The sequence below is a fragment of the Empidonax traillii genome, unplaced genomic scaffold, assembly GCF_003031625.1.
Source record: "Empidonax traillii isolate 1590-97213 ecotype Southwest subspecies unplaced genomic scaffold, ASM303162v1 scaffold119:size1479319, whole genome shotgun sequence".
Lineage (NCBI taxonomy): Eukaryota > Metazoa > Chordata > Aves > Passeriformes > Tyrannidae > Empidonax > Empidonax traillii.
The window spans coordinates 302,400-323,601 of NW_020955312.1; the positions used below are offsets into that span (position 1 = coordinate 302,400).

The following is a 21,202-nucleotide window of genomic DNA, read 5'->3' on the forward strand; positions in this document are numbered from 1 at the left end:
CTCTCGTAAGCACCACAGAGAGCTCTTTCAACTTGCTCCAGCAATGTTGGTGTTTTGGAAAATATTAGGTTTTTTTATTTTAAGATTAAATTTTTTGCACAAATTAAATTTAATTTTTCTTATTTCAAAATTATAGATTTTCCTAAGAAAACGGTCACTGGCACAGTTGTTATTCAAGTTCAAGATGAGAATGATAACTGCCCAATCATTGTGAACCCTGTGCAGACTGTGTGTTCAGATGCAAAATTAGTTGATGTTACAGCTAATGATTTGGACAGTTACCCAAACAGTGATCCCTTCAGCTTTACTGTCATTGATGAGCCAGAAGGGACAGCCAAAAAATGGATAATTGCATCCAGAAATGGTAAGAAGATGTATTTTTACTTCCAGTTCTTTGAAGTCCAAGTGTTGTAATTTATTAATTCCAGTCAAACTGACAGTTTGGCTGATTCAGACAAAAAAAAAAAAAAAAAAAAAAAGGCAAAACCACACACCTATATATGGAGTCATCACTTGCATTCTGCTCCCTTCTCCCTAGAGGTTATAAAAGCACAGTCATGTTCTCTTGGGCATGTTGCCTTCCCTCAACTGGACCATCTTTGCCTGGCTTGATGCCCCATATGCGGTAACCAGGATTTCATAGGTAATACTGGTATCAAGCTATCCCCATCTTCTCACAGAAATCATGTAGTGATGGAGGATGCTTTTTGTTAAAACAGAGCTTGGAGGTGTGGTTGTGTTACCGGCTGCAGTTGCTCTAACTTAGAGATAAATAAATCTGCCTGCACACTGGGCATTGAAAAGGAGAAATACAGTGTAACCTTTCTAAACATTGTCCAGCATAGTAGGAACAAAAACAAGGCAGAAAGCATAAATAATGTTAACAAGTATTTCAAAATTAAATGAGCATTTTCTTATATTTCCATTCATATCAGCCTGAAAAATGCTCAAAGAAAATGCGTCAGGTAGATTGAAGGCACCAGAAAACATTTTTTTTTTCTTCTCAAGTTCATTCTGCCCTCTCCAATCCTGCTGCACAACACTGCAAAGCAATTAGCAGAGCCATCCTAACGGCCAAGTTTAGGACCAAGAAAGAATCTTAGTTTTTGCCACCTTGCTTGCAGCCAGACCAGCAGTAACTGTAGAGATCACAGCTTTTCCAAATAGGGTAGTGTTGGCAGCTGGGAACATCATCTGGGCATAGACAGCAAGCTGTCCATGAGCCAGCAGTGTGCCCTTGTGGCCAAGAAAGCCAATGGTATCCTGGGGTGCATTTGGGAGAGCATTGTCAGCAGGTCCAGGGAGGTCCTACAGGTCCTGCCCTTCTACTCAGCTGTAGTGAAGCCACGTCTGGAGTGCTGTGTCCCATTCTGGGCTCCCTGGTGCAAGAGAGACATGGAGCTCCTGGAGCGGTGCCAGCAGAGGGCAACAAAGGTGATTAAGGGAGTGGAGCATCTCACAAGCAAGTGCTGGGAGATCTGGGCCTGTTCAGCCTCAAGAAGAGACAACTGAGAGGGGCCCTCATCCGTGTCTTTAAGTACTTGAAGGGAGGGTGTCAGGAGGTTGGGGCCAGGCTGTTCTTGGTGGTGGCAACCACCAGAACAAGAAGCTATTGGTAGACACTGATTCACAGGAAGTTCCACCTGAATATGAGGATGTAACTTCTTTACTGTGTGGGTGACTGTGCACTGGAACAGACTGCCCAGAGGGGTTGTGGAGTCTCCCTCGCTGGAGATTCAAGAAGTGTCTGGACACAATTCTCTGCCATGTGCTTTGGGATGGCTCTGCTTGAGCAGGGAGGTTGGATCCAATGACCCACTGTGGTTCCTTCCATTGTTACCCCTTCTCTGATTCTGTGGTCTCCTGCCTAGTTGGGCCTTGACACGACACAGCCACGGGAGCAGGTGTTATGTTGGCTCCCTGGTCTCTGCCTGTGGCTGCAACAGATTCATCTCCTAAATATTGAAGCTGGTTTTTTGTGAGTTCAGCCTTTATCTATCTGGATATTGTGGTTGATACTATATAGGTGATTGGACTTCCATAGTAAGTCTCAGGTGGTGTGAAACTTCGAAATTATGTGAGGCTGCAAGCAAGCATGGCTGCTTTGTTACCAGCATGAATTATTTTATAAAAATAAAAGCACATGTAGTATAGCAGCAGCTAATTAAACTTAATTCCATTACATTGGCTAGAGGGGTTTTCTTGGGAGACTGAAAGGTGTTTTTTTTTAATTGAGTTCACGGGAGTCAATTTTGTCTCCGCTCATTTCTTCTCTTTTTCTTTAACCCCTCCCCTGGCCACTTATGCCTCAGGCACCAGCATACAGCTGGAACCACAAAACCTGAAGCCAGGCAGAACTGAAGTTCCCATCCTAATAAAGGATTTCCAAGGCCTCAGCTGTGCTGCATCACAGTCTCTGCAGCTGACTGTTTGTGAGTGTACAGATGACAGCGTGTGCCAAGAGAAGTTTATTGGCACTAAGTCAGTGGGTCTGGGACCAGCAGCGGTTGCACTAATCATCTTGGCGTTTTTACTTTTGCTGCGTAAGTAATTGTTTCATGTTATCTCAGAAGTACTGTAAGTATGGTCTGCAAGGCATCAGGAAAGAAATAGTCCAGTTCCCAAGTGTTATCATCTTGATATATTCTGTGTAAACTTGTAGTCTTGTGGGAAGTCATGACAGATCCCCAACTAAATTTTGGTAATATCAGCGTTTCAATCTCAAAGGATTTCAAGCTGTGCATTTTAAAATTAATATGAACAACTTTAATATTTGTTTATGGTGCTGTAAATAACAGGTGGGGAAGCAGTGAGGAATCCTTTTGGTGTTCCCACATGTCCCCAGGTGAGCCCTAACTCTTCCTACTTAAACCACAGTGCGTTCTCCACTCTCTTCTCTGTCACTGCAGGTCTGCTGCCTTGCTCAGAGCAGCATGTGACATTGTTATTTAGTGAGACAAAATAGAAGCTCGAAATAAGAGAAGAATACTTGCAGTCAGGGCATGACCTTATGCAGCAGTGCTGCATTTAAACTCACAGTAATTGTGAGTTTAAATTGCTTGTGCTGGCAGCAATCTAACTATGATAAAACAAAGTTCATGCCGCAGGAATAATATGCTCTGCTCCTCAAGTGGGTTATTTTGAGTTCCCCAGGCAACGCTCTAGGCAAGTGAAAGGAGTGGTACGGTGGAATTTACGTGATGCCATGTTGTTATCTAGCTGTAAAAGAACAGGAGGAGTTAGAAATGCTGAGGTTGTACAGTGATATCAGGGCTTGGGTTTGGTGTATGAGATCTTTGATAGAAGTGTATCTACCTACATGTGTGGTCATCTGCAGGATTCAGGCCCTGATGTGTTAGTTATCAGTTTACTCTCTAGGAAACTGGCCTGACATATGTTTCTAGTAAATGCCTTGAATGTTTGGGAACCTGTCTTCAGTCCTTGTCAGCCCTTGTACTGATCACTAGCTCATTAAAGATACATTTTGGTATGGGAGCTGGCCATACTTATACTGGCTGTTAGTATGCTTGGGCCCTAACAATCACATAGTTAATGGCAACCTTCTGTTTCCCTACAGTTCTTCCACTATTACTGCTGCTGTGTCCTTGTGGCTCAGGAGCAAAGGGATTTGGTGGAGCAAAGACATTTGCTGCAATACCAGACTGCAGTGAAGCAATGCTGCGTCAGTGGAACAGCGAAGGAGCAGCTCCCGAGGAGAAGGCATGTATCCCTGATAGCATTTCTCTTTGATTTCTATTCCAGTGTTCAGTTTGGCACTTGATGCCTCTTCCCCATCATAGGCTGATGTTTTAAAGCTCTACAGGAGATTTTAGCAACACATGAGCATTAATTAAAATTAACCCTCTGAGGCTTAGCGAAGGATGTGTGGAAGATGAATTCCACCAGCAACTATAGAAAAAGCAACCATAGCACTTTCCATAGGGAAAGCAATCAAGCAAACTTTGATGGTATCTGAGCAGAAGATAGGACTGTGGGAAAAGCATCAAATCTATAGAGTGAAACATTTGCATTTGCAAGCCTGGAATGTTCTTCACCCCTTTTGGGGCATGGTAAAGCAGAAAAAGAATGGGTTATAAAGCTTAGCTTATTCTCAATGGTTTAAGATTGTGTTTTAAATTAGTTCCCTGTGTATTTTCTAAAAGAGAAAATTCTTAATTAAGAAAGAGAAAGGCAGAAAAAATTGCAAATCTGCAGAGGGAACAGTGAATGCCAAGAGAAGTTTGCCCTTTGTTGTTATGCTACAAAACAAAGTTTTCCAAGAAAGGGCATGACACTGACAAGCTCTTGCACAATAACTAAGAAACAGAGGGTGAAAGACTTTGATTTAGGCCCAATGCTCACACCAAATTCTTTTTAAAAGATAATTAACAGGGAAGCCAAACTGCTAAGAAAAAACAAAGGGGCAGCCTTTTTTTTTGGTGTTTTGTTTGGTTTTGGGGTTTTTTTTTTACACTTTCAATTCTCTCAGTTTCAAGAAAACAGTGATCGGTAGAAACATTTCCATGATCCTCCTTGGGTATACGTTTGTGGAAGCTGCACCCTGTTTCAGGGTGCCTTTTACTCTTTGCAGCAACATGTATAAGTGCAAATTCAAACAAGTCATAAGATGGTACCCTCCCAGGTCCCACCCAGCCCCACTCTGGTTTGGTGAGTTCCTTGTGCTAGACGGCAAAGCTTTCATGTTGCATCTTAATTTGTCTTATTTATGTAGCCGGTGCTAAGCTTTATTCCACCCACTGCACTGGGGAACTCGAGAGGAGCAACAACAGCAGCAGCAGCAGCAGCAGGAGGAATGAGTGGAGGAGAAACTGTAACAGCAGCAGGCAGCTCAGTCTCTCGTATGGGAGAGCATCACAACACTGTTACCAAGGAAAGATGGGAAGAGCAAAGACGTCTTCTTTCCAGTGCTGAGTATGGAGCCATGGCAGCTGGAGCAGCTGAAGGCATGGCAGGTGTAGAGGGCAAGACAGTGGTGTCTGGAGGAGGACTTGCAGTGGGAACGGCAGGAGCTATGAATGAAGAATTCTTGAGAGACTACTTCAATGACGTAAGCATATGATCCAAAAATAACAGCATTTTGATATTTACACTTAGCATTGTGAAATTTTGTTCATTTTACTACAAACACAGATGAGTAGATATGCGTGTGTAAACAGTCTTAATACAGTGCCCAATGTTGTGTGTATGTGGAGTTGGGGGCAGTAAGGATTTTTGGAATAGCCTCATGTGCAAGGCTTAGAGCATGACAATGCTCAGTCTTGTAGCACTGAGTGCTTTCAGCGTGTCCCAAAAATAGACCTTCCTCTCAAGGAAGGTTCTTGGGAATGGGATGCAAGAGCCCCTTGCACAGAGAAAGACTAGGTGATCTAAATCTCAGGGATTTAGACTTAGGCATGTTAAACTGGCCTGTAGGGAGGCACCTGTGACTCATCATGAGTCAGAACTACAAACTTCACAACGGAGCAGGTTTTGAAAAGATAAGCTAAAGATGTCATACCTCAAAGGGTGGGTCTGCCTTTTAAAAGTAGCTGATGAAGTAAATGGTTCTGACTTGCCTGTTTGCCCAATAGCCTGGGTAAAGGGCCACTCATCAAAAGCCTGTAAGGCACATGTTGCAATCTCTTTTCTACTTTTTTTTTTTTTTATTATTATTTACTGACCTAACCATTGGCCAATGGGCTGTTCCTACTCATTGCAACTATTCCTCTTTGTGCACATCGTTAGTCTTTTGGCTGGTGATCTCCTTATAGTGAAAGTTGCTTTTCCATACCTATACAAACAGCTTCCAGCTGGCTGCTGATGTGGTTTTGCAGAGGAGTAGCTGTTCAGATTTGAGTCATCACCTCAGGCTAGGGAAGGATTTGAGCTTTAGATACTTACATGTCTTGGAGTGCTCTAGCTACTGGTCTTCTGGGTAACCAGATGCAGCAGTAGCAATCTGCTTTCCTTCCAGTCTTTGTGCTTCCTAATATTAAGAAATACTTTAAGCATAGCTGCCTGATGAAGTCCTGCAGGAGGGAGATCGTACTTAATACTCTTACAACTTCTGTGAGGCTAAAATATCTCAGATTATAAGGGTGTGAAAACAGACAAGTAACCAAACCAAGTAGTTTCAGATGTGTGCTGATTTTTTTGTAGCAGAATCTTGGTTCATGTGCCTACTCCCAGGATCAAGTGCAAATAAACATACAGAGTCAGTTTGGGTCTGGATATATACCACATTACACAGATGCCTGAGCTAATATGAACTCTAGAACATAAAACATGGCAGCCATATTACATAAAGCAACCATATTACATAAAGCTGGTTCAGCAGGCCCAGAGGATTTGGCTGCTTTTACTTCTGGAACTGGAGCTGACACAAGCATATACACAGATACTTGTGCTAGCACTGCAGTAGCTCCATTGCAGACACTGCTTTCAGATTGAGCTGACTCTGTAAGCACTATAGTCAGAACCTATGAGCCCTCTGTGTTGCCAAGTGTCCTGCATAGAGTCTAAGAATTTACATGATGGATTATGTATCCGTACTTACCATAGTTACCAATCCATTCAATTTTTTTTATTTGTTTGCTGTTGGGCATCTTGGGTGTGATTCTGGAGGCTGTGCTAGTGCAAAGGTCCACGGGAGGTGAGAACATGTCAGCATGTACTCATTAAATTTTTAAATGTTAGGATACTCTTAGGCATGTTATCGGGATTCTTACACAAACACCTAGTTAGAGGTGAAATTCATTCACTAACCTAAGTTAAAACAATCTCTTTGTGAATATGGAGCAGTATCACAAACGGCACAACTACTGGAAGGAACAGCAGCAGGTGGTGATAGTATCCAAGGTTTTCAGTTTCATCTTAGATTTTTCTTCTCGTCAAGTTCAGACCAACTTCAAAAAAGGAAAAAGCCTTTTAGGTATGGCCCTCACTTGGTTGACAGTTTCTTTTTTTTTTTATTTCAGTTAAATTTTTTATTTCAACATTTTAACCAAGCATTCCTAATTTTTCAAAATTATTATGTGTAGAGCTGAATTAACTTTTGCTTTTGATGAACTTTTGTTTGCGTTTGTTTTCTATCTGTAGAAAGCTGTCTCTTTTGCGGATGAAGATGAAGCTCAAGCTGCAAAAGACTGTCTCCTGGTTTATTCCCAGGGAGAATCAGGCTCCCCTCATGGCTCCGTCGGCTGCTGCAGCTTTATTGAGGGGGATCTTGATGACCATTTCCTTGATGATTTAGGAGACAAATTTAAGACTCTAGCAGAAATATGCATGGGCAGACAGATCAACATGAAAGATGGTGGCTCCAGGAACGAATCAGGTTTCAATCTTAGTGACACAAAGTCGCAGTTCTTAGATCAGCAAAACACTTCCAGCTCTGAACAAGCCTTTGCCTTGGGCAGTCATTTCCAGCCTGCCCCGCCAGTGCATGCAGGCAGTGGCACAGGAGAAGACACCCTGACCCAGGAAGTGGTCACAGAAACAACCTTTTCAGCCCGTTCTGGGCAGCACAATGCCCGGCCCCTTCCCACAGCCCACACGGAGACCAATGTCAGCGTGACGGAAACATCCTATTCTGCGGGGGCTCCTGCCCACTCGGCCGCTGTCTTTCTAGACCCCCAGTTTAAGGAGAATGTAGTGGTGACAGAGAGAGTGCTGGCACCTGCATCGAGCATTCAGGGTATGGTGAAAATCCCTGATTTGCCACATGGAAGTAATGTGGTGGTTACAGAGAGGATGGTGAAGTCGGCAGGTGCAGGGCCAGGAGCCCTGGCAGTTCAGGATCTTCCCGACTCCAAGTATGTTGTGGTGAGGGAGCGAGAGAGGGTGCTTGTGCCTGCTGCAGGGCAGGGCTCACTCAGCTTCCCCACTCCGGCAGAGGAACGCGGCATGGTGGTGAATGAAAGGGTGGTAACAACCTCGGGGCTGCAGAGCAAAGCCGAACAGGCCGCAGGTGCCAGCTTAGGAAGGCAAGAGCATGTGTTGATTACAGACTCCCCACTTAACCTGGTGGGCTCTGACTTAGAAGGGCCATCTCCTGCCAGTGCCACACTGAGCAAGTCTTCCAGGGTCACCAAGTACAGCACGGTGCAGTACACTCGCTCGTAGCTTGGCTCCCCGCAGGGGTGCAGTGTCCGGCACCCTTGTGTCTGTATGCATCTTGCCTCGGGCTTTTCCGTGAGATCTGAATTTGCTGGAGCTTCCAGAATGACAGGTACTCACTTGCACTAGTTTGTATAAATTTGGATTATATGACCAGGAAGCAAGTAAGGAAATCTGCTGTTACTATTGTGTAACATTGGCAGCAATGCTTCTGAAGTGGGAAGATGTGGGAATTTTTTTTTTCTTGTTTGCTATATTTATAATTGCTTTTTATTATTCGGTTAGTGTAATAATACCACATTACCAGAGCTGCGTAATTATGGAAAACCATGGAAAAAAAATCTCAAATCTAGTGATGGATAGTAGCATGCAAAGCACAAGTTAGGTTTCTGAACTGCTCTTGAGTATATCTGCTGAAGTCATGAGGAGAATCAATTTCTCATTTTGTGTTTGCCACCTCTTACCTTGTGGGCCAGGGCAGCTCCTCCTGAGCTGCAGATCCCTGTGCCTTGGTGACTTGCTAAGAAATCCCTCGTCCCTGAGAAGCCCAGGCCACAAACATCAGTACATCTTCAGGGCAGTGGTGTTTTGATCTCCTGAGGGGATGTCACAACTTTGAGTTATCAGCATCTGTAACTTAAGCAATCAGTACTTGCACATTAGCGCAGGGGTTAGAGACAGCAAGTAGCAAAAAAGCTGAGCAATGCAATTTTTTTTGTCACCTCAGTTGAAGAATTCTATTACTTGATGTAGGTCTACACTGACATGGAGAAGTAAGCATTTGCATCATGTACATCTTTCACTGGCTTGTAATTGGTCCTTTATTTAACATATGAGCAACAGCTAAAACTTACCTTACCTTTGGAGGCAGAGATTGAGACAGAGGCTTTGCTAGCAAAGTTTATGGCCCTTAGACATCTGTAGGATCTTATTTACAAGGGCAGTTAGGTATTTGCAATTCTGTCTGTGAACTCACAGATACAGAAATGTCACCTGGTATGTGTGAGATTCCACTGGTTCCAGTACAAGAGCTCAGGTGGCCTTTATAGTGCTGTGTAATGGCAGCTTTACTTGGCACTGACAAGAGAAAGCTCCATTTAGGTCTGCTTTTGAAATTACTTTTCTTTCCATGAAGTTTATGTGTTTAAAGCAGAAGATAGTACTGCAGTGTTTGGCAGTATGTATATATGCAGATGTAAATATTTTTATGCTGTTTGAAACATTTTAAAGTTCATTTTTTTAAGGAAAAACTGTCATACACTCCACATGTTTTCTCAGAGTAGATCAGGTATTGGTACTGTGTTTATCTCATACCTGTGAAATCAGCAAGCTGGTCCTATGGTACTGCAAAGCCTGTGGATCTGCAGAGCTTTCAGGTTGTTTCCATCTCTCCTGGAGTCTTCCTAGGGCTGTAATGTTATGTTTTCCACTGATATGTCTTGCCTTGACTAGAAATGCTTTCAGTGTGTTTGATTTTACAAATAATGGTGTAAAAGTTGCTTCAAAAACATAAACACATAAACTAGAAACCATGGCCATGCTCAACATGACAGATGTGCCATTATATTAAGTAGAGTAGTATTTCCAAACAAATCAAGCTACTTGCTTGCTTGGACCTGTTGGTTATTTATCTCTTACACTTCATTTTTAAAATATGAGTATTTACTTTCAAGCAAGCCTGTGGTTCTAAGTCGTCACCATTTTCCTGACTTTCTAATGAAATATCTCTGTGGGTTTATGCAATCTTAAAATAAAGGATGCTACTGTATTTTCTAGTTCTTCATTCAGACAACTACCCCAATTAGAACACTGACTTTCCTACTGCAAATAAAGAGTTTAAAGATAGAATGAGGACTGGGATTTCCCAAACAGCCTGAAGGAATGTATAAAAGATGCAGATATGAAACAAGTTGATGTCCTGCTAATTTAGAGATTCTGAAAAAACTGTGAATTCTGCCTTCTGGTTAGGTGGACTAAAGTCTATAATAACTTGGTGCAAGACAACAGCATTCCAGGCACAGATTTACTGGGTTCTGAGTCAAACTCTTCTAATCAGTTTATACTTACAGACAACATGGCATAAAATATTGTCTCGCTTTTGTAGCCACTTAAACATGCAGTTGTTAACATCCAGAAGAAGATGTAAGAATCAGTACTGTGTCACAGAAGTCTGGACTTCCCTGTGTATTGTTTATATATAAACTTTTATCACAGATCTGCTTGTGCTGTGAAGAGTCTGTTTATTCAGATTCATTAGGAGTGAGTCTCCATTATTTCACTTAGTCTTGTACCAAGGCTTCAGATGCTATCAGCATGTGCTAATGTTGGCAGAACATGCATCAGATCAAGTCACTTCTAATGGAACTGTGTTTTGTAAATGATGGTGAGTGGTGGGAGGAATGTACAGACCCAAATTAATGGAAGTGCCTGGTTAGCATCTTACTACTAGATAACCCTGAGAGGGGGACTAGCCCTAGACACTTATCTTTGTGAAGATGCCTTGTTCTGACTTCAAAAGGAAAAGCGAGGTCTGTAATTTTCTTATCTAAGAAAAATAGAGCACAGTTACGCTGAAATGCCAACATGACAGGGATTATATCCATCCTGCACTTCTGTGATTTATCTTAACTGTGACTCCCTGCTAAGTATGTTGGACTCCATTAATGTGAACCAGCCTGCCATAACAAGGATGCAGCATGTATCCTGCATACCCACAAGGAAGTATTTCCTGTGTCATCCCTCAGTGTATACTTGGAGCCAGGCTAGACTTCGCGGGACAGGGCAGTCTCTTCCAGGCTCCATTCCTTCCTGGGAATTTGACCATAACGCATAATGAAAGGCTTAAAGCCTGTCTGGGTTATCAGCAGTAAATCAGTTTTAAAAGAGAAAATAAATCAGCTGCTATCCCTCGGAGAGTGATGGTAAGTGTTTACGGCCTTGAGGCATCCCAAAAATGCATCACGCCCTCAGAGTGCACTGCAGTAGCAGAGCTAGTGGCACTGGCTGTCTCTTCTACTGGCTCCTTCTCCCTCCTAGTGGCCTTTGAGCTTTCCACAAATTCAAAGTGCAGTGGCAGTGACAGCCATCCATTCTTCCTGCCTTATGGGCAGGAAGGTTGACCTCTGCCTGCTACTAGCACAGGCTTTCAAATACATTCCTCCTGCCAAACCAACTTACATGAAAATCAGGATGGGAGTAGAATCAAACTCTCTTTGCATGCCATGACACAAGGTTGGTCTGAAGAGTGTCCCCAGGGGCTCAGAGTGCCACTTGAGTGTGGATTTTGACCCTACATTGTAGAGCACAAGCCAGGAAGAACAGCACCAAAGTGCTTAATGTCCTGTTGGTGCTCACCACATCATGCAGAATTTGCCAGCACACCCTGGGCTGCAGAGCAGGCTCCCAGCGGTACCTGATTTTGTTGGCATGACAGGCAGAATGGCTCCAGTCCACCTGGGCCCACGAAGGCTTTAGCTCAGGGGCTGTCTATGGAGGTGGCTGAGGGACCCACCTGGGCTGTGGCCTGGTGTGGGGGGCAGCACTGTGCCCTGTGGGGTTTAGAGGGGTCAGAGTATGGAAAAGGACTTGGGGACTGTGGCTTTTCCTAACAGAATTTGAACCCCCTGCTCTCCCAGTCCAGGATGCATCACGTGGGAATGATTTTCATGTTTCCTGCTCCACAGAGCACACCTACAGCTGAAGCACACACTCCATTACAAAAGCTGCAAATGATAGAATTTACATGGTTCCAAGGCACAAGTGCATGGAAAAGCAAGGCATTGAGAGTTACTGAACACACAGAAGTGGCTTCCAGCCATGGGAAAAGCTGCTCTCTGAAAGCCCTGGTGTGAAAACCCTCTTCCATAGGCATCCTCCAATGGTGACTGCTGATGATGAGATACTGGATAAAAAGAACTCTTGGCATGAGCCAGAAGAGGCTTGATGTCAAGGGATAATGGGACAGCATTCACCTGAAGCAAAAGGATAAATAAGGAGTGTGACTGAGAAGAAACAGGGTGTTTGCCTTCCCTACAGAGAGCCATCACTGAATAAAAAAACAATGTGCAGCAGGGCTCTAATTGCCAATAAGCCCCCAGCTCTCTCGTGAGAGTCACTGCCAGAAAACAACTGCACAAATGTAGCTGCTGTGACACTTGAGCTGCACAAAATGGTTTCAGTCTCCATCTCCCAGTTTCTCCAAGTGGCCTCACCTCAGGAGCCGTCACTAGAGGTGGTCAGGCACCCCAGCACATCAGATTGCTCAGGACCCAGCTGAAAATTGCATTTTTATGTAATTCTAAGCAACTTTTTTTACATGCCAAATAGTGAAAGTTCCAACTTGTGTTAACTAGCGAAGCCCATGGAGAGAGGGATTCACACAGTGCAGATGTTCCCTCTACTTATTTCATTAGTTTCTACTAGATACTGACACGTGTACAAAGTGGTAGAACTGGCTTAAAAATTGCCCTGAATCTCATTTCCTTGAGATATACAAGAGAAAGTGTCTTCAGCCATATGGTGGGAATGCATCCAGAAGGTGTTTTAGTCATGTTGGGGAAAAAACACGTAGCAAACAGTTCTACTGTGTGCTGGGGGGTGGGAGGGTTTATAGCCCTCCCACCACAGCTCCAAGCTGGTTTCTGACCTACGATTCAAATGTTTCATCACAACACTTCTCCTAGATCTGTTATCTCTAGCAAACAGAACTCAGAGATATCACCTCACAGTGATTAAGCAACAAATTGCGTTGATTCCCTGGCTAATGATTATCCAAGATCTTTGGAGAGTAACTAAAGTTTAAACCCTGGCAGAGAGCAGGAGCTTGAGTAGACAGTGCAGCTACCACTGAAACAGATGACAGGTCTCCATCAGGCCTTGAATCCAGCCTCTGGAAGCAGCCAGCTACCCTTCTCCTGCTGAGGATGGGGTATCTGGGAGAAGCTGGGGGATACAGGATGGTGGCAGACACTGAGCTAGGGAGTAGCTGAGTGGCAGTGACATGGCACTGGGCAGAAGGAGGGCCCAAGCCCTGGGCTGGGTACCAGGGGCAGGGCTGCAATAGCCCAGGGCAACCTCTAGCCTAGCTGGCTGCCTTCACCACATTCTCTGGCCACCCACTATGTCTTCCTTGCTTCCCTTTATTTCTTCCCCTCATGAAAATCTCCCAGCACTCTCTTTCTAACATAAGGCAGATTTACTTTTTTTTTTTTTAATCTGTAAGTATTACCCATTACTTCTTTCATCCTTTCTTGAAAAGAAAAGTAAAAGCAGAGCTTCCAAGTAGAAGGAATTATGTACTTATGGCATCAGCTTTTAGATGGAGCCAAATCTCATCTCCCAGATGATGCATTGCACCTGTTAAAATGCACACCTGACGACACACAGCTAGTACTGACAAGGGAAGATTTGCTCTGTGTGCAAGGGTGCTCACCATCTTGCCATTTATCATCCTATTTTACATTTATCACTTCTGTAACCAGCAGGCTTGGCTTTTGCAACAGCAGGAAAGACAGAAAGCCTCTCACACTCTTTTTGAATCAGAATCCCAGAGAGGTACTGTCAAAATAATAGATCTGTTAAAGAAAGCCTTCCTTGTCATCCATCCTACCTTTGTTTTGTGGGAAAGATGTGGGAGAGATGAAATACAGATCCATAAAAGTTTTTAATTTTTCATAGTCTCATAACTTGGAACTCCCTACGTTCTGCCTTTACTGCAATAAAATATTTTTCCCTAACACAAACCAAAGAAACCATATGAGTCAGAGTTCTGTGTGAGGTTTGTCAGGCATCTCTTTAAGCAAACAAGCAAATCAGACTTAGTGTGAGGAGGGGGAAAGAGTGGTTGTCCCCTAAATGCCCCAAATGCTCCTTTCCAAGGTGTGCTAGTGGAATTGGCTAGTAGTTGAGCTTACTGCATTTTGGATAAATGTCTGTCAGCTGGGGCAGATGAAACCCAGACTAGAGCAGGTAAACGAGCAGGATGGATGTCAAGCACATATCCTAAAGAAGGAGCACGGGATCATTCTTATACCCCAGGTCTTTGAGTTAATGAGCATTTAAATATTTGATACCATGTGAAGCAAGTCCAAACAGGATGCTCTTCTCAAAGGAAGAGAAGACAGACTGGAACTGAACACAGGTCTTCCCTCACACGAAAATTTCCCTTACAACTTGAATACAGTCAACCATCATTATAAACTCTGCAACGTTGCCTGGCTCTCTCTGCTCATGTTACTTCATAAGATTGATTCAAAATACTTGTGAGACAGACAGAATATTTTTTTTCAAAAGATAAAATTAAAAGAAAAAAATCTGCCTTTAAATCCTCACCCCTTCCTATTGTGTTTTCATCCTTTCAAATCCAGAAAATTCCTGCAAAGCAGTTGTAGATTAAAAGAAGATACAAGTACCTTGCACCTATTGAGCATAACACAGTAATAATTTACTACAGTAAAATTGGACTTGTAAATTAATCCAGGTCAATATAAAAATACAGTTAACTGTACAGGGATTAAGGAAGTGTTTTGAAAGAGATATTTAAAGAAACATTCTGATAAAAAATCCTAAACTTTCAAGACACACACTAATTCACTTAGAAGAGGTATTTCAGTGTACTATTTGCCAAAGATCTCACCACTTTGTTGTGATCCCCTTCCTACAAATTCCACTGATAACTTGTAATGCAATCTGACATCCCACTGTACTTGTTTTGTCTGGGATGGAGTTAATTTTCCTTTTAGCAGCTCCCATGCTGCTGCATTTTTCGTTTGGGACCAGAGCAGAGTGTTGCTAACACAGGGATGAGTTGGTTATTGCTGAACAGCACTTGCAAAGTGTCGAGGCCTTTCCTGCTTCTCACATTGCCCTGTCAGCAAGTAGGCTGGGGGTGGGCAATTACTTGGGAGAGGACAGAGCTGGGACACTACATCCACAGTGCAAAATCCAAAGGGAAGGGCAGAACACAGTACTGTCCCAGAGTGTCTTTACTTATTTCTCAGATATCCTATTCAGGTTTTTCACTGAGGAGTATTCTGTCCTATGCCAAAGAAAAGAAAGAATGCTATTGAAGAGTCTGAATGGAAGAAATATTCTTGATGTAATGTGTTGTGTGGAGCAAGAAAATAATGTGAGGAAGGAAGCTTCCAAGCTTACAAGCAGTGAGGTTCTACTGTAAAGACAATTTTAGACTCTCTTATTGCATCAGCTGAAGTTTGGGATTATCAGAGAAGGACAATATGAAAGAATATATGATAGTGTGGAAGAAGGAGAGAAGCTGTTATTTTTAAATTTTTTTTCTGGAAGAGAATGTGCTAAACATTCCACTCAGTCTGAGTTTAAAAAATCATCTGCTGTGTCTTAGGGATAAATACTCTGTGAGGAATGTTTTCTGCACTGAAAGGAATTTGTACCACATATAAATGAGCAATTAGGACCACTAAGGTTCATTTCAGAGAGAGCCTCCTTCGGAAAGCCCTGCCCCTCAGATAACCCCTCTTTGTTTCTCTCTCACATCTACCTTTTCCTACTGTGTTCTACAGCCGGATTAAAGGATCAATAGGAATTGAAATACTCCACAGTCCCGCCTACTCATCCAGCAGACTGAGTTCTTTTTTGTTTAGAGGAGTTGGAGTTTGACAGTATCTATCTGAGTGCATAAGTTTGTCTGTGAAGCATTAGAAAAGAAATCCAGACTTTCAAAGGGAAGGGAAGTCTGCCTTCAGCAAATTTTCGTTGTTTACTTTGGTGACTGAATGATTTTTTTAGGGGATTTATTTCTTTCTATGTTTGGCTCTGTCTGCCACCACAGATAAGGTTCTGAATCACAGCAACAGAGGAATGGCTGACTTTTTTCTGGTATTGTTGAAAGGAGAATAAGAGAATTGGTTTGTTAATTTGTTACCAACAGATGACCAGCTGCTTCCCAGGAGGCACCAAAGGTGTAATGCATTTTGCAAAACAGAATCATTTAATTTTTCCTTCAAAAAAATCACAGAATTGTTAGAGTTGAAAAGGACCTCTGGGAGACCATCCAGTCCAACCGCCTGCCAAGGCAGGCTCGCTCAGAGCAGGTGACACAGGAATGGGTCCAGATGGGTTTTGAATGTCTCTGAAGAGGGAGACTCCATGATATCTCTGGGTAGCCTGTTCTAGTGCTCTGCCACACTCAATATAAAGAAGTTCTTCATGTTGAGCTGAAACTTCTTATGATTTAGTTTATGGCCATCACCCCTCATCCTATCACTAGGCACCACTGAAAAGAGTCTGGCACCATCATCTTGACATCTGCCTTTGGGATATTTATATGTATTAATGACATCCACTCTCAGTCTTCTTTTCTCTAGACTAAGTACACACAGTTCCCTCAGTCTCTCTGCATAAGAGAGATGCTCCATTCCTCTTTATGGCACTCTGCTGGACCCTTAAGAGTCTTTCTTGTATCGAGGAGCCCAGAACCGGCACATTACTCCAAATGTGGCCTCACTGGTGCTGAGTAGAGGGGGACAATCACCTCCCTCGACCTGCTAGCCACACTCTTCCCGATGCACCCCACTATACTATTGTCCCTCCATCTGTTGTAGGAAAGCCTCGGAAACCAAAGCAAACGGGAGAAGAAAAAAAAAATATAAAAAAAAGAAAAAGAAATTTTTCCAGGAACTGAAGAAAAACACCCACCCACGCAGGGATGGAAGGAGGATGGAAGGAGGAGGCGAGCCGTGCCTGAGGCCACCAGGTGGCAGCCCGGGACCGCTCTCGTCCCCTGCCTGCCGGCGAGGCATTAAAACATAACCAGCGGTCATTACAGCCCATGGGATTAAAGGACAAAGTCCTGGACTGCAATACAGCCTCTCTTTTCTAGTACTCCGTTTTCTGAAGGTAACAAATACTTTCCAAATAGTAATGATTTTTTCAGCTTTGTCATTGATCTCTCAAATAAGATGTTCTCTGACAACATACTAACACTCTCCTGCTATCAAAAGATGAACCCCTTAGGAAGCACTTACAGCATTTTTCTTTCAGAAGTTTTGATGCATTCTGTAATGAAAAGAGAAACGATACTCAACCTGATTAATAGGACTGCAGCTAGCAAAAGGTGACCTGAGGGAGCAGTGCATTTCCTTATTGGTCTTATAATCAAGTAACTCCAGAGCAAAGCCTTTAGCAGTGCATCTCCATTCCCATATCCCTTTTCTTCCCCTCATCTTTGCAGAGCTTTAACCTGAGACAGCTCTACCCATGTGCTGGTCTTAAAAGGTGATCAGTCAAGCTACAGAGGAAGGAAAAAAAGACATCCCAGCATTGCAGTTCACTGTGTGGTGGTTTCTGTACAGCTGTCACCCTAAGTCAAAAGGAACAACCTATCAGTGACACCTCTAGAAAGGGACCTGTCATGGATGTTGATTTTTTTTCATAACAGCAAAAATTAAAAAGGGATTGAAAAAAATATTACACAAAACATTACAGGATGTCTCCTTGGAAAGAGAACAGTCTTGTTATGTGCTCTGCAATATGGTATGTTTTTCCACTCCTTTTCTGTATCCCTTCTTCAAAGTTTTTCCACAGAAAGCAGTTTTTACTTCTATCAGTGCTTCTTTCTTTTTCCATCTCACTGCTCTAGAAGATTTGTAAGAGGAGAATAAACTTAACCTAGGGTCAAGACTAGACCCTATTTGCCACCAAGGCACTATTGTGTTTGGTTCAACAGGGTTCCCTTGGTAGTTCCCTCAGCATCCAGGCAAGGGCACCACTAGAGGGTCCAGAAATCTCCTTTCCTTCTGAGCAGAGCTCAGCCTGGGGTGAGAGGCAAGTGTAGTTTTAACAGTAGTTTCTGTAAATCACAGCAATAATATAAGGGAATGTATGTAATTATAAGGTGAGGGACAAATTAGTCACAATGTCATAACCAAATATTCTGACAAATAGCAAGTCTGCCATAGCCCTAGTAATTTAGTTTTCATGGATGTGAGCAATATAGTTTTTGATAACCGTGGCCAAAGATGGGGTTTAGACTGCAGATGACTAATCACAAAAACAGTAGGGTGTCTGTAGGAGTGAAAAGAGAATGCTCTCTATTTTTGAAGGGTATTTTTCTTCCTTCCAGAATGACTTCATAAGAGGGGCCCTACCTGATCTTAGGTAAAACCTTTTTTTTTTTTTTTTTCCAAAAAATAAACCCTTTTCTTTTTTCACAAAAGCTGTCTGCTCATAGGATCAAGAATCAAAAACAGGGGCTGTGTGTATCACTGCTCAGAAGTAAACACTTCCTCCGCGTGCTCACTTCTCTGATTTCCACCACGACCACATGGCAAGCTCCCCCAGACCCTTACCTCTGGATTGGTCTCTGAGCACTGCCATGATGTAGTCAATGCTACATGTTCAGACTGAAATGCCAAAAAAAAAGTGCCTCGGATTCAAATGAGGAAGAAAGAAAGGGAGTGACATCCTGTCCTCATCAAGGGTGCTGTGAGAGAACAGAGGAACCTCAAGGGCAGTAAACACTTTCTGCAGCTTGTCAATTCTATTCTTTGAGTCTGAAGGAGACTCATAACATACATGGGAAAAAACTTGTTCTGGGGTAGGAACTGCAAAGTGAGTGTTTACCTTATGTTTGAACAGCTGATTTGTCCCAGCAAGAGGAGTTCCAGTTTTGGACCCACCGCTCTAGGCACTAACTACCCTGATGTGGCCACTGAGCTAAAACCAATCTTAGCAAGCACAGTGTCCTATTTGAAAACAGCAGTTACCTCCAAAGGGAAATTACATGCAAAGCTACAGCAGAGTGGGGTGACAGGAGCATTACACGAGCTCTTCAAAAAAAAAAGGACAGTGTGTATTTGTTCCTTCTAAAATTTTAAACAGAAAAACCCTCTGGAGTCTCCTTTGCAAGGAGCTCTGTGTAAAGCAGAACGTCCAACAAACACAAAGCCTTGAGCAGGCACAGGGGCAGTGCAGCATTCAGGGCAGCACATGTCTAACGTCAGCTACAGTTTAAAACACAGAGAAAATGACCCAGAAAATGTTATTTCAGCCTGTTTTTTCTTGAGTTACTTGGAGACTTAAGCCTAACACGTGGAAAATACCAGTTTCCTGAAAAGCAAGTGTATTGAACTTCCCCCAGGTTTGTTTTTCTATACGCTGCTTTCCATTTCTGTGTTTTATTTGCACAACAATCTGTGTCCATCATCTCCCAAAAGTGTATCCTCTCTCCCACCACACAGCCTTCCCTTCTGTTGTTTTTGCAGCTCTTGTTTCTCACCATCCCTCCATGCCAATCCTACCTTCTACTTCCCTTTTAGCCTGGCAATTCCTCTTCCCACTGTCTTCAAATGCTCGGCTCATGTTCCCTCCTCCCCCTCAGTCCCAGGGATGGGTCCCCACGCAGCTCTGCCTTTCTTTCTGTCTCCTCTTCCTTCCATGGTTCTCCTTGGTGCAGCTTTTCTACTTAAAATAATCTAAGCAGTTTTCCTGCATAAGGAGGCCTTTGCTCCTCATACTTCCGTGAATGTACATGCTGTGTACTACCACCTTCTCCTCCCAGCTGACAAATTACATCTCCTTCTTCTCTTTCCCTTTCTGTCTGCATTCCCACTACTGGCCAGCTATGCTGTTTCCTGATTTTTCTGTGCCCTTTTCAGTGTCCCTCTGCAATCCCACTTAAAGCAATTTCTTCCAGAGGTTCACCCTTAACATTTAATAATTATCTCAGCCACTCAGGCTTGTGTCTTCCTCCACTTCCTGAAGCTGCTTGACCACTTTTGCCTGAGACAGAGGAATGTACATGCTGGGAAAAGAGGAAAAAAAATAGGATTTTTTTCAGTGAAGGAAGCAAATGTGTGAGCTCTGAAAGATCTGAATTCTTTAAACCATTTTATATATTCTTCCTGCTCTCCCAAAATAAATCATTCAGAAGGACGAGGTTAGGACTTCAGTTTCTGAGACCTCCTAACAGCAGAGACCCTCGGGGTACCCCAGTAGGCAGAGACACTCTGGGGTGCAGAGGCTGAGTGTGGAAAGGAAGGGACCAGTTTTATCAGGATCCTGACAAGCCCCCGAGGAAAAAACCTATGGAAGGGTGAGGCTGAGAGAGGAGCACAGCAGCTGAAACTCAGTTCTCAAATTAACTGAAATGTATAATTACACAAGAGCACTGAATAGAGTTTTCTGTTAATCTGTGATCCGATAATCTTCTTTCATTGCCACTTAGCAACAGAATTCCAAACTGAGCTTGGAAAGCCAGGTTGACTTAAAATTCTTCTCATTGCTGGGCAGAGATGAGAAAAGGTCCCTTTCTGGGCAGACATAACAGTTTTCCAGGTACTGGTTGTGTTGTGCCTTTTAGCACTAAAATGCAGACACCTGAATTTCAAGTCGCCCAAAGTCCAGTTCAGTTGGGCAAATAAAGTTGTTTATAAGACTTAGCATATTTTACTTGCAGAAACACAGGATTAATCTAAACACACTCACCCACAGACTCCATTAAAATCATACATCATAAGAAGGGGGAATGTGGAAGAAGGGGCCAGTGGGCCAAAACTGCTGCACTGGAAACTACTCTTAACTGGTGGGTCAAATAGCAGTCATCAAACTTTTGGGGGACCCACAGTGTCACAGAGGTGCTTAGAGAGGATGCAGGAGGGTGTTATCCTACTGCAATGATCCCTACCCAGATTCACTGGCAGTCATTGTTTCATCTTCAAGAGACACTCTACAGCTAACAGAGAGCCAGCCTACCTCAGCCCTCTCCTAGGTTCAGTTATTTTCATAGACATAAAAAAAAGTGCTAGCTTTAGGTGCCTCTCTTCTTTCCATCTCCTTCTTACCTTTTGTTTTTTCTACTTCTTCTTACCTTTTTTTTCTTTTCCTGTGCTCTTTGACTACAGAGTCGAGCAGCCAGATATCATCTTTCACAATGAGTCTAGGGGTAGAGAGGCAGCTAAAAGACATGCTATAAGCTGCTTAACAGTCAGGCTCAGCCACATCTTGGAGTGGCTGGTGAGACTGCATGCCTTGCTTGACATTCAGCAGATTCTTCCCCACAGTCTGGATGCCTTTTCCTTTGCACGTGCCAGGATCCTCAGAGGCAAGGCTC

At 43.2% G+C, this 21,202-nt stretch overlaps 2 protein-coding genes across 2 annotated transcripts in view; one reads left to right on the top strand and one right to left on the bottom strand.

The window, feature by feature from the left end:
• Positions 1–10,083, top strand: part of DSG2 (desmoglein 2) — a 23,662-nt gene extending 13,579 nt beyond the window's left edge. The window contains exons 11-15 of the mRNA XM_027883172.1: positions 137–364; positions 2,313–2,543; positions 3,578–3,720; positions 4,733–5,068; positions 7,099–10,083. Coding sequence (XP_027738973.1) covers positions 137–364; positions 2,313–2,543; positions 3,578–3,720; positions 4,733–5,068; positions 7,099–8,121 — 1,961 coding nt within the window. The 3' untranslated portion in view covers positions 8,122–10,083. The remainder of the gene's footprint in view (positions 1–136; positions 365–2,312; positions 2,544–3,577; positions 3,721–4,732; positions 5,069–7,098) is intronic.
• Positions 10,084–10,267: 184 nt separating this feature from the next.
• The window catches only part of B4GALT6 (beta-1,4-galactosyltransferase 6), a 73,566-nt gene continuing 62,631 nt past the window's right edge, over positions 10,268–21,202 (bottom strand). The window contains exons 9-10 of the transcript XR_003571149.1: positions 11,421–12,086; positions 10,268–11,321 (exon numbers count right to left, since the gene is read on the bottom strand). The gene's annotated coding sequence lies outside the window, so the exon portion shown is untranslated. The remainder of the gene's footprint in view (positions 11,322–11,420; positions 12,087–21,202) is intronic.